This window comes from Aedes albopictus, chromosome 2, assembly GCF_035046485.1.
Source record: "Aedes albopictus strain Foshan chromosome 2, AalbF5, whole genome shotgun sequence".
Taxonomy (NCBI): Eukaryota; Metazoa; Arthropoda; class Insecta; order Diptera; family Culicidae; genus Aedes; species Aedes albopictus.
The window spans coordinates 140,336,692-140,349,530 of NC_085137.1; the positions used below are offsets into that span (position 1 = coordinate 140,336,692).

A 12,839-nucleotide genomic window follows, 5' to 3' on the forward strand; every position below is an offset into this window, starting at 1 on the left:
AAAGGAAGCCCTTCAATCAATAACCGTGGAAGTGCTCGTTGAAGCGAGGCAGACCCAAGTCCCAGTGGGGACGTAGCGCCATAAAGAAGAATAACCCCTGGAAGAAAACCGACGAAAGTCATCATTAGAGGGCTTCCGGAATACTCGCCGGAGGCCATCATGAGCGAATTGAAGACAGCCAAGCTGAAGCCGCTGAAGATGTTCGACGAAGTGAACCTGGAACACATCGGAACATGTTGTACATGGTGCACATTGAGAAGAAGGTCATAACAAATGCGAGTCTGGTAAAGCCCCGAACATCATTGTTGCACTGCCAACAGATGGAAGGAGGAATTGACTCCATGTGTTTTTTTTTTCAACTTTTTTCAACTCACCTGAACACCCTTGATACAAGGGTATCAGGAGCTGGTGGTGATATTCCACCTTGTCAAGGACCCCGCGCCTCCACCTGTGTAAACAGGCGAATAGACTTCAAATGAGTAAAGTGACGAACCCGATAATTTGTAAATATTGTGAACCGTGCGCCCCCATTGAATGTGAAGTTGGGTTTTCAACACGTGCTGCCAGATAGTGTTCCCCACTCCCAATCCTTTCCCCTCATGCCGCAAGTGGGGTAGATAGCAGGTGACTGCTATCACTTTCTGCGGTTCAGCTAGCAGTGCAACTGCACTCATGTTCAATCTCTTTTGGCCGCAACTTCCCTATGGCCTTCGCAAATGGAGACGACCCAGGGGACTTTCTAAGCTTAATGAATCCTAGGAACGAGTTTGGAGTTGTTACCACACTGGTCTTAACAGGCAAAGATGGACGTTGGACGTAATCTACCGATCGAGCCTTTCATCTACAGAAAAGGTCGCCAGGTGGAAAAGCTGTTGAAATTGAAAATTACTCGACTGATCGACGGCACCGAAGTTGAGTTGAAGTTGCACCCAAAGCTGGATGTTAGCCGATGCGTGATATCGTTGTTCGATCTCATCCACAAGAGTGAAACGGAAATTGCGAAATAGTCAAGCTAAAAGAAGAAATCTCTTTCATCATTCGCTCGTGCAATCCAACGCGTTTCATGCTGAAGCTAACAAAACCGATTATCCAAATAAGCGTTTCCTCGCGGAATCATCGCTATTGTCAATGTCCGATGATCGAAATAACACGATGCGCACAGGCAGCCGTAGCTTCGTAGTGGTAAAAAAGAGGGATCCGAACAATAGATTCTGGCTCTTTTTAACAACGGTAAAGAATTACTTTAGTGAGCAACAGATTCAGAACCTTGTTACCGACGACACGCTAGGATCCGATAATGTGGTTGTAAAGAAACTTATACCTGCTTGAAAAAAAAAACGTTTTTGATACCATATGTGTCGTTGAGCATTGGAATCAACAAGCGCCTCAAAGCAGCTGCACTTCTACTGTCTACCTGGTCGGCCCGATTGCGCTTTATGGAATTTCGCAAAGATATTTGGGAACCCCTTTGAATTATCAGCATTATATTCACCGATAAATTTCAACGTGTTATGATAATTGTTACTCATCTGTTGTGATTCGCATAACTATTGTTGTGTTTAATTTGAACATTTATTTTTTCAATAGTCAATTAGACAAAAAAGTATGTTAAATTAATAAACAATAAAGTCACTTTCCGACACTCCGCCACCAGGTACAAAATCTTTCACCGCTCTAAACGACGGTCCTCTGTTCATTCCAGAATTGATGGTGGACTACATGCGATTGAACCAAATTGCGGCTTTCTAAAGCAGTGGAAAATTTGATCGATTTTTTTCTCCCAAATAATGGCAATAATTTACTACACACTTAAAAAATTGTACCGAACTATGTTGAATTTGAACCGAGTTTTTATCTGCTGAACGCTCGGTTATCCGCTCGGCTCGGTTAGGGTTAAGATTTGGATGAAATCATTGGTAAAATATAATGACACTTTTTAGTTTGTGTATTGTTGTGTTGAACTAGAGTTTACTTTTGATTGGGACATTTTCTGTGGATTTATTCGTGGATATTCTGTGGATTACAAAACATTAACTGCCCTTCAACTGAATTATTTTATAACATTTTTCCTTCCTGATAAAAGATGTACTAACAAAAGCATTTCAATGTGGACATAGAATTGCTATAGGCAAATCCTGACTGACTGACCAATTGAAAACTTTCCAATCTTCTACCGTAACTTTCTATGTCAGTTTGCAACAGGATATCCTTTTCCGCGTACGGCTGGTAAACTGGTTCTGAAAGATTACGTACTCGCCGCAACCAAAATGGAAGGACCCTCAACAGAATCTGGAGGAAGGTGACTACACCATCCTGTGCCCGAATGATCCCACCTGGTTGAACCGAACTGGGTGTACTCCATCCTCGACGTGTTCCTAACGAACATGGCAAACATCATCTCCCAGCAGGTAATCCACATGGATCTACCTGGAGTAACTACTATCGAGTCGACAGGGGACAGCTCCAACGGTGTGTCAATGACAATGTCGACTACGAGGAGCACCCCAACACACTTGAAGACATCAACTAGCAGCAACACAACATCGAGGCGGACATCTTCTTGACCCGCGAGCAGTATGACCCGAAGTCCCACCCGGTGAGTAACACTCTTCCAATTAATAGACTTTCCGGAGACTCCATTCGTTTGCGTGACACCTCTCGCAGGCAGTACATATGTACCAGCAGTCTGCCTGCTTTGAAAAGCGATGTAAAACGCATGAATAAAATTATAATTAAGCACATAATCTGCCCCTCTTCACATGTCAGTCCCATGTCGTTTCTAATGCGAATCATGTTTTTGTCACTCACGTAGTCATTTAAAACAAATTCGATATCTTTTTCGCCTCATTGACCAGCTGAATATGCCACGGAAAGGGTATGCATGAAGTGAATACATTTCTTTGAAAATTATTGGAGTTATAGTATAAAAGGAAGGCGCTTTGAAAAACAACATGGGACTGACATGCGAAGAGGGACAGTTCAGTACCTTAATGCATGCTGCTGTCTCTGACACGCAAAATGCGTTGGTCGGTGTTCGGCAGAGAAGTATACTAGGTCCAGTTCTGTAAGTCTTTTTCACCTCGAACATGCCCCAGCTCCTCCAAAACGAATCTCTGTCGTTGTTCGCCAATGATACCGCAGTCGTCTACAATAATAGGATCATACGAGCGCTCACGTCGAAACTGCAAAGAAGTCTGAATGTTCTGAAAGAGTACTTCACCAGCTGGAAGATTTGTGTCAAAACGACAAAGACCCACACTCCAAAAAATCTTCACGTCGATGCTACGTGAAAACATACGTAGATTTTTTCCATCGCACTTTACACGTAACAATTACGTGAACTGTGAGTGACGGAACTCAATGCCTGGGTATCTCGAGGTCACTAAGATTTCATATAACAGCTACGTGGAAGTTAAGATGAGTTTAGCTGGACACCATTAATGATTATTGCCTGTTTTCCTTTGAATTATATTTTCTTTTCAAAAGCTTTATATGAAAGAAAAATTGTCAACTTTTTATACATATGTGAATATATTTCAATCAAACACGAACATACACTTTTAATTTGAAGAATAACACAATTTTCAGCCCTCCGTAACATCAACAGGACAAATGACTTTAAATCCACTAGAACTCGGCATAGTCTGGTCTCCACGGCTCAGTGCTCTCCGTACCTGAAATTCAACGTTATCTTTGCATTGCATCGCGAAAAAGTTATAAATAATTACAAAAATACCTGTAGATAAGGACTGTTCATTTTATAAAGAGGACAACTTTGCAAGGCTATAAAAAGAAAACGCGTAGTTCAAATTTGAGCAGCCTTGGTTAGTTGTTCAGTACATTATATTAGAAGATAATAACCATAAATAAATTGGGTTAAAATTATTGAACTTCATAGAAATGTGGCAAAGTGTTTCGAGAGATCAATTTTTCAATTCCCAAAAACTAAAGATAAACACAAAATTTCTGTAAAACATCGGTGTATCGTTTTTATTGTGCGTTTAGCACTAAATTGATTTCCGAAAAAACTTCATTGACTTCCGCTGCCTTTCCTATGCGTTCAACATTACGTCGGAAGTAGTGCGCTGTATAGCAAACCAGATTTACTGTACAGCGCACTACTTCCGACGTTATGTTTAACGCATAGGAAAGGCAGCGGAAGTCAGTGAAGTTTTTTCGGAAATCAATTTAGTGCTAAACGCACAATAATTGCATAAAAGTGTTTGCCATGCTGCAGCAGTTTGAGTGATACATATTCTGGCAAAATATAAACCTAATCGGAATAACGGTTGTTGAGATATTAAAGTTACAAGTTAGACTCGATTTTCAGAATAAAATTTATTTGTTAAACAAATATGTATAAAATATTAAATTTTGAATGTTTTCAATGAATCTAGTCGAAAGTACTAATAATGCAATTTCAAATGCACCGCTTCTTGGTAGCATTGTTGGTTTGGTTACTGTGCTTCATGGCAGTTACCGGAGATAAAACCGCTTCGTTCTTTGAAGGTTCTTCTATTGCAAATACAACTTAACAATGATGTCGAAAATAAAAATTAACATGTAGTTATTTTCAAATAAGGTATATAATCACATAGGGTCAGACCTTGCAGAAAATAAATAATAACAAGCTTCTCTAGAATCAAAAACTTGCACTTATGGAGCAAAAAGTATGCAATTTTTCATTATGGCCATCATTAAGTATTAAATTTATGATGAAGAATGTACTTTAAAGCATATTTTCTACGGTATCATTTAAAATGCGATTCTCTTCTATACTGGACAAATTTTGAACTGATTCCGTAGTGTTATTGCATCACTGGACTTAAATAAGTATTTTTATCAATTTTATTGATAACAAGGCAACTCACTATATCAAGCTGTATAATGCTTGGTGCATTATTACTGACCAACTATTACACTCTACCTTTAGAAGAATAGTATTAGATCCCAATACATTGAAAAGTTCATGAAAATTTTAAAGTTATGTATGTGGAATGTTGGGTAGAATTTTGAGAAATGGGGTTTTATTGAGTTTTAACGAAAACCGCTTCAGTTCCATAACTAAGGACAATTTGTATAATGTTATATTTTTCCTACACTGTAGAATAGCTATGGAAATTTATGCAAAAAAACGATAATGATTTTATTGAAAAATAAAAAAGATATCTTACAAATAAGGTGTCCTCTTTATAAAATGAACAGTCTTTACTCGAGAAAACTAAGTAATGGCTGCTGTTGTTAATTGCTGACTAAGATGTTAGGTTAGAAATTATTGTTTACATTTGTGAGTGGTGGTGAAGCACTCATTTCCATATAATAACCACGTAGCATTGACGTGATACTCAGGCGGAAATTTGTTACGTGGAAAGTCACGTAGCTCTTACTTAAAACATCAGTGCCGTTAACTGAGGCGTAACATGAGTGTCAAGTGGATCAGGTAAATTCAAGTTGAGCGACTAAAACGAGAGGTTACGTGATTTTTCACGTAGCATCGACGTTTGGATTATTTTGTGTGCACGTTATCCTCTTTTCCCATTCCAAATCCCCACACACTAAGAAAATCTCAATTTTAATGATGTCATAATTGAAGAAATTGACGTAATTAATCATGACACAACGAAATATATGATTTATTTTTACGTCTTTGGAGACGGGAATGCAATGATGTTCATTTTCAGATTCTTTATAGTCATCTTGAACATGTTTTTATGTGTGTTCCAGCAACATTCAAACGCGGCACTTATTTTTCAGTTTAATGGTCCACAAATTTACATGAACAAGAACGCAATCGAGGTAATGTTTTTTGACAATGAAACATTATAGAATCATTATAGTGTAAAAATAAGATCAAACATAATTTTGTGTCATTTTGCTCGCTGTCATACACTCAGCGAAAAAAACTAGCGAAATTTATCGAAATACCTTATGAAAATTTGCTATAACTAATTCTTATGGATGGACCTTACGAAAATTGATCGTGCTTGCTATGACAAATTTCATAAGATAGGCTTATGAAAAGAACAAAAAAATCTTAAAATGATGCAGACTGGATTCGATCCATTAACGTCGGGATCACCGAGCCCGTGTTTTATCTACACGGCTACCGACGCTTGAGAATACCAAGTTCAATAAAAGCCAAACTGTGAGACGATTTTAAGTCATAGAGTGACCTTATGAAATTCATCCGAACCATTATGAATTATTTAAAGGCCGTTTCATAAGTTGGGCCTTATGGAAATCTTAAGGTTATTTGGCTGAGTGTATGTCGGCGTAGAATGACACAAAATTACAAGATTTTTTCGAAGTGTGCAGGCTTGATCCGGCTGAGGATTGCATAATCACCCTCAATGGTTCAACTTTCCTAGAAGAACAAGCTTGCTGTCTACAAACAGATTATCCTCTTAGAAAAAGTGTAATCAGTTTTGTAACTTCTAATTCCGCCCTGTTTTGCTTATCCTTTGACAGATAAGCGTATTTCGACTACCATTTGCAATCTTCCTCAGTGTAAGTTATCCACTGGATCCAGTTATCCAGTGTATAACTGACACTGAGGAAGATTACAAGTGGTAGTCGAAATACGCGTTTCTGTCAAAGAATAAGCATAACAGGGCGGAATTAAAAGGTACAAAACTGGTAACACTCATTCGAAGAGGGTATTCTGCTTAGAGGGTTCGAAAAGTCAGTAGATCAGATTATCCTGTCAGACATCGAACATGGGTCTGTCAGTCTGGGAGAGCTGCGCTAAAATCCACTATTTGAAACTCCAACGAGTCCAAAATCAGTAAATTGGTCATTTCGGATCCAGAAAGTGTAAAACACCACCGACAGTTTTTATTACAACTATTTTCACATTTGTTTTACTTCAATATAAAAACATCCTAACAACTATTAAATTAAAACGATATTTACAATTGGATTTCTCTTCTGGGTGTTTTCGTAACTGTATATAAAGATTTTTGCTTATACTTTTTTTTCCGATACCGATTTTCCGATGATTTCCAGTTTCGCGTTTTTACCTCTTCAGGTTTTATCTCGTGTCGTCGGAAAACAATATTCATTGGATGGTTCGCAGGAAAACGCCAAATAACGTTCGATTTTACTTACAATATTTTTTATGAGTTGTGCATCAGTGGTGTGGGGGTATGCGTGTTGCTCTGATTCTTTTTTGTGTGTATGTGTTTGTGTAGTGGGCTATAATAATAGTTTAATTACGAACAATTCATGACGCTTACAAATCTGGCTGTATTTTTATCGGGTTTATGGTATTTTTTGTATTGTGCCGGTTTTTTTTTTATTGTGTGCAATACTCTACGCTTAAATGATCGAGTGTACAGATGATTCTATCTTTATCGGTTTTCCATTATGTCATTTCATTTAACATACTTTTGTTTGTTTTTCGTTGTGCGGGATGGTTTTCTTTTCTGAGACAATGTTTTATTTTTCTTTTGCGACTGAAATATTATGTTTCAAGTTCGTCCATAGCTTTTCACTTTGATGAAGATCGATGAGAGTTCTGTTTTTGATTTTCATAGTATTATGTTCTGAATTGTGACTTTCCTTGGGTCTCCTGATTAGTTCACATTCATCGATAACTTCCAAAAAATCAGTAAGCTTAACTTGGAAAATTTATTTCACTAAGAAATGTTAAATATTCAATACTACGGGGTATAATTAAATCAAAGTGTATGAATGCTGCGATGAAGACTTCATTCTTCTATACTTGATTTGACAGCCAAGAAATCAAAATGGGTAATGATTTACGCAATCCTAGCGTTTTCTAAAAGCCTACTATGATTTATTAAATTTTCTCAATTTCCACAATAACAATGTTTGCGGTTATGAAACTGAAAGCACATAAGTTCAACCACATGGTTGCGCGTCATGCTTTTGACATCCGGATCTGACTGGAGATAATCGTAAAAATGCATCATTCACCACAATCAGTGGAAGACCGGGTGTAGGCACTTTGTTATTATGATTTCCTAACGGTGACGGCAGGGCATTGCAACATAAAAATTTCTTACCGTCACTCTAGAATTACCTGTCTCCTTTGCGAACGAACAGACAGACGATCGCAACTCAGAGACGGCGGTATTAGGTTGAAGACAATATCTGTTCCGCAGAAGCGCAGAAGATAAAGCGAAAGGCTTTGAAAAATCGCAACCCGTGCGACATGGTGAAATGAATTATGATCCTCGTCCGTAGGCTGGTTGGTAGCACATGGTTGTTAAATCGTTTCTTACGGACGAGGAGAGAGGTCAAAGCCCATGGCAGAATTAGGTAACGCCAAGTTGAGCCACGGTGGTCCACTGGATTCACCGCTTCAATGGCCCGAGAGGAGGAAACCTTATCCCGGAGATGCAAACGTGATGACCTTTCCGGTTGCACAGGGCTGTCACTGGGTGCAATCCACAGGCGATGCAGAATTCGCCACGCATCACGTTTGTTTGACATTAGACGGCTAACACCAATAAGGCATGGTTTGTAGGGATGTCTTTTCAAAGCGTGAAGGCTATTGTTTGTGAAGGGTCATAAACTGTAGCTTCTTCCGCGGGGGCATAGTCTTAACAAGATATTTAACATTTCTCAGTGAACCAAGATACGACGCATTCCACACCCTCAATGTAGCAAATAAACTAGGTAGAAAAATAAAACATTCGAAAAAATAATGTGCATGAGGGATGATCAAATTTATATAATAAAAAACAAATACACTATCGTTAAACAATCTCTTTCAGTTCGTGATCTTCGGATATCTTCTCTTCGTCTGCGTTATAAAGGCCAGAGTTTATAGGATAAGAAAAGAAAAATATCGTTTGGTTTATAATTTTTTCGAATGTTTTGGAAAAAAAAAATGTCAAAACCGTCGTCCGTGTTGTACTCTTTATGCTTCATCTTCTTATCGTATAAGTTTGGTCATTTGGAAGTCGATTTTTCCAGAAAACCCATGGCGGGATAAAACAATAATAATTAACGTTCCCTTCGTTTTCGCGTCGCGCCACAGACAGTTAGACTAAGATATTTCGCTAAATAAAAGTGATGATTTTCCTTTTTTCTTCGCTCTCACGCACGTCCTTTCAACTAAATTTAATAAATTAATTGTAATATAAAAATACATATACAACAAAAAGGACGGGTAAACGGAGTTACACGTAAAAGGCAGGGTTTGATAGAGGAAAGTCCCATTCACTCTAAGGGCAAGACGAGGTTGATTAATTTACAAGCATCTCTAAACGGTATTGCAGGTGTTTTGTGATTGGCGGGGGGTCCCTCGAGTAACCAGAACGAGGGACACATTTTTAGGTTAGGTTTCATCTAGCGTGCCTGGAAACATCTTTGTCTTCCACGTGACGGTTTTTTTTTGTTTGTTTGTGGCGAACAATAATAAAACAAAAAAGAGTAAACAATAAAAACAAAAAAGAATTTGTACAAAAAACTCTTGAGTTTTTGAGCGCGATTGAACCAAAAACAGAACGCCATTTGCTGCTTGTCCTTCTACTTATTACGCCGTCGTTGCCGCCGCTGCCGCTGCCGCCGCAATCTGCTGCTGAGCCGCTGCCTGCGGTCCTCGCGGTTTGATCATCATGGTGGCCTTCTTGAGGGTGTAGTCCCAGCCTCTCCAGCGGAACCAGACGATACCCTGCCGGGCGGTCAGATCCTGGGGATCGTGCAGGTAGAGTCCGTTGAGACCTCGGCCGCATGACTTCCACCACCAGCCGCCCTGTGGAAGTTGCGGAGAAAACAAAGTTAGAGTTTCCCTAATATTTGAATCAACAATTTCACCTTCCCAGGATGGAAGGAGCATTAGCACTTCGCTAAGTTGATCTAGAACCGACAATTTCTTTATTTTGTTTAAGCTAACTATATAAGCCAAGTGGAAATCACAATGACGAAACGATTTGACATCCAAGTAATCAACAGGAACACGTGTTCCACGAACAACTTTGAATTTAAATAAAAAAAAAATGCAAGTGTTTCGATGGGAATCGAACCGCCGACTCCGAATTCGTTGGACGGGAGCTTCTATTCCTCTAAGCTACGGAGCCAACCATGTGCTATAGTGGAATCGAGTCCAGTTCAACGTCATCAGGCAATGGAGACAGTAAAGTGGCTCAGTAGCGTGGTGGAATAGAAGCTTCCGTCTATCGAAATGGCAGTCATGGGTTAAAATTTCAATTTGTTCATTGAAAACGTGTTCCTGTTATGTAGGTATATGGATATCAAAGCGTTTCAACATTTGTCCAGAATCCCAAATCAGCCAGTGACCTACCTTGAGCATGCTGGCGCAGTTCAGCGAGCTCCGATCGTTGTCCCGGTTGTACGTAGAGAAGGGGCTGTTGTTGGAACCGTACCAGGGGTCGTTCAGCGAGTCGCCGGCGTTACCTTCGTAGCCGTCGATTTCCAGTTTGTAGTAGTCTTGCTCGGAATGGATCTTGAAATGGGAGTATTGTGCGTACCTGTAGTGGAGGAGAAAAATTAGTTGAAGTAATCTGTATGGCAAATTGGGAGTTTTGCTCGTATTTGTCAAATTTGAAAAGTATCATTATTTTGAAATTTCAAAAGTCAAAGTGGAACAAGTACGCCGATATATCTTATCAGTTCGAAGTACGAAGTATGTGATAATTGTGATAGTGAGTAGAGGTCGTCGTAGACTTAGTTGTGTTGACGCAACCTGAGGATCTGCTTTGTGAAGACCTATTTGGAACGCTTGATCTATGAAGAACATCTTTGTGGAAATGAATAAACATTTGATCTGTTCAGGATACTCTAAGTCATACATACGTCAGCAAAGTAGTCCTTCAACGGTATTCCTATTCCCGTTCCCATACCTCTTGTTTCCTTCGAAATCTTCTAACTCGACCCGGAGCGAGTAGTCTTCGTTGTTCGTCAGCATGTAGATGTTTTCGTTGCCGAGCCAGAATTCCTTAGCCGGATCGCCGAATCCGTTCTTATAATCGGCCCAGTCGCGGTTGAAGTTCTCCCGGGGCTCTCCAAAGTCGTCACGCCGTTGAATAACCTAGATTTAGACATTTCAAATAAAACCCAGATTACAATTCCACTCTGATACACATGATCGGGATCGCTCATATAATTACAGTCCATCCACCGTCGGCAACTTCCTGCTCGCAGAACACCTTCAGGAACCAGTAGGTGGTGCCACGGATCTGCAGATAGTACACTCCGGATTGACGCATACCGGCGTTCATCAGGTCGGCACAGGAGAATCCCTGCAACAGGAAAGAGGGAAAGCAAAAATATTAGATAACCATAGTTACGAGAACGAAAAGAGATGAAAGTGATAAAAGACTCGATGGAGAATCACCAGCAGCAATCAATCAATATCAGTTGACACCAACTCATTCGGCATCCGGTGATGATTGAATGAAAATGCGAAAACCTACAAATGAGTGTCAACTGTTAGTTGGAAAACGATTTATCAGCTGGTGCGATGGTGGTTGTGCCAGTCATCCCACTTGCACCTGATAAGATCTCAGTTTAGATATTAGGTATCTTTCGTGGGGTGTTATGTCATTTGCGAATTTCATTATCGTTTTCGGTTAAAAGAAAGTCATAATATGGTACATCATTCCGAAAATAGTAGGTGTTCAGTTAATAATCTTAAATTTCTTTGCATTGGAGTCAACAGTAATTATAGCGAGGATTACGATCTACACGTGTATATTTCGACATCTAATTCTATTAGACGGAAGAATACTGCTTACCGATCATAGTTTCAAAGACTCGCTGAATTTTCGGATAATCGATTCGTGAGACCTTGAAAGAAGATGACGCATTTAATCTATGATTGTCGAAGTAGTCGCAAGAAAAAATAGCAATGATGCTGAATCCAATAGAACCGTACAACGTTTGATTTGTACGTACATGATTTGATCATGATGACATAGAACAGGTGTCGAGCATTTCAAACGCTTTGCGCACCTACTGCTGGAGCATGAAATCATGGATCGTGAGCGAATCTCCCTAGCAATCGACGACTAGGTCGGCTCGTCGAGGTGTTTGCGCGGCTGATCGCTCATCCATGGATATTAAGTAATTTACTGTGTCATGATATTGATAGAGATTAATTCCTTCTCTTCAAGCACATAATGTGTTCATTTACTTGCAGTTTTGCTACTTACTGTAGCGGTTAATGAGAAATTTAAAAGATTAAGTTTCGAAAGAATCCTAATTTGAAATAAGATTTCTAACCAGCAGCTAAGAGTTCTGAAAGTTTATTATGTTTGAAAGTTGTACCTTAGCCTCAGAGTCGGGCTACAACAACAGTCTAAGATTTTTTCTAACATTCTGTGAATGCGATGACTTCTTCAGTGGACACTGAGGAATATTACAAGTGGTAGTCGAAATACGCGTATCTGTCAAAGGAGAAAAAAACAGGAACTGTAATAGTAACTGCTCTAGACATTTTGTTGCGAGGGGGAGGGAGGGTGGTCTGAGATGCCCAAAATTTGATCTTTGTGGTTTATGAACAGCGCCCAAGCTGTGAGACGATTCTGTGTCATAGAGTGACCTTATGAAATTCTTTCTAATCATTATAAATTGTTTAAAGGCCGCGTTTTAAGTTAGGGCAGGGGTTTTCAAACTTTTTTCAGCTTCGACCCACTTTTGATTGTTATAGAATTTGGCGACCCACCAGCACGTATTTTCATAATTTCATTTTAGAAAATTTAGACTTACTTTCTGAACAAATATCATTTTTTTATTTCATAGTTTTTTAAAGTTACATAGTTTTGAAAACTGAAAAGAAGAAAACTAGAATTGTTCTGGCCTTATTCCAACGATCTGCTTTCTGTAAAAGTTTACTTTATTGAAATTCA

The 12,839-nt window shown here is 39.2% G+C and overlaps 1 protein-coding gene across 5 annotated transcripts in view; it reads right to left on the minus strand.

The window, feature by feature from the left end:
- The window catches only part of LOC109410204 (angiopoietin-2), an 842,481-nt gene that overhangs the window by 278,187 nt on the left and 551,455 nt on the right, over window positions 1-12,839 (minus strand). For 3 of the 5 annotated variants that reach the window (XM_062850531.1, XM_062850533.1, XM_062850532.1), the window contains 4 exons: window positions 11,100-11,231; window positions 10,833-11,020; window positions 10,274-10,460; window positions 6,832-9,724 (listed from right to left, as the gene is read on the minus strand). The exons of the other annotated variants lie outside the window; for them this stretch is intronic. In XM_062850531.1, coding sequence (XP_062706515.1) covers window positions 9,506-9,724; window positions 10,274-10,460; window positions 10,833-11,020; window positions 11,100-11,231 — 726 coding nt within the window. In that variant the 3' untranslated portion in view covers window positions 6,832-9,505. Of the gene's footprint in view, window positions 1-6,831; window positions 9,725-10,273; window positions 10,461-10,832; window positions 11,021-11,099; window positions 11,232-12,839 lie in introns of those variants that run through there. 5 annotated transcript variants of the gene reach the window in all.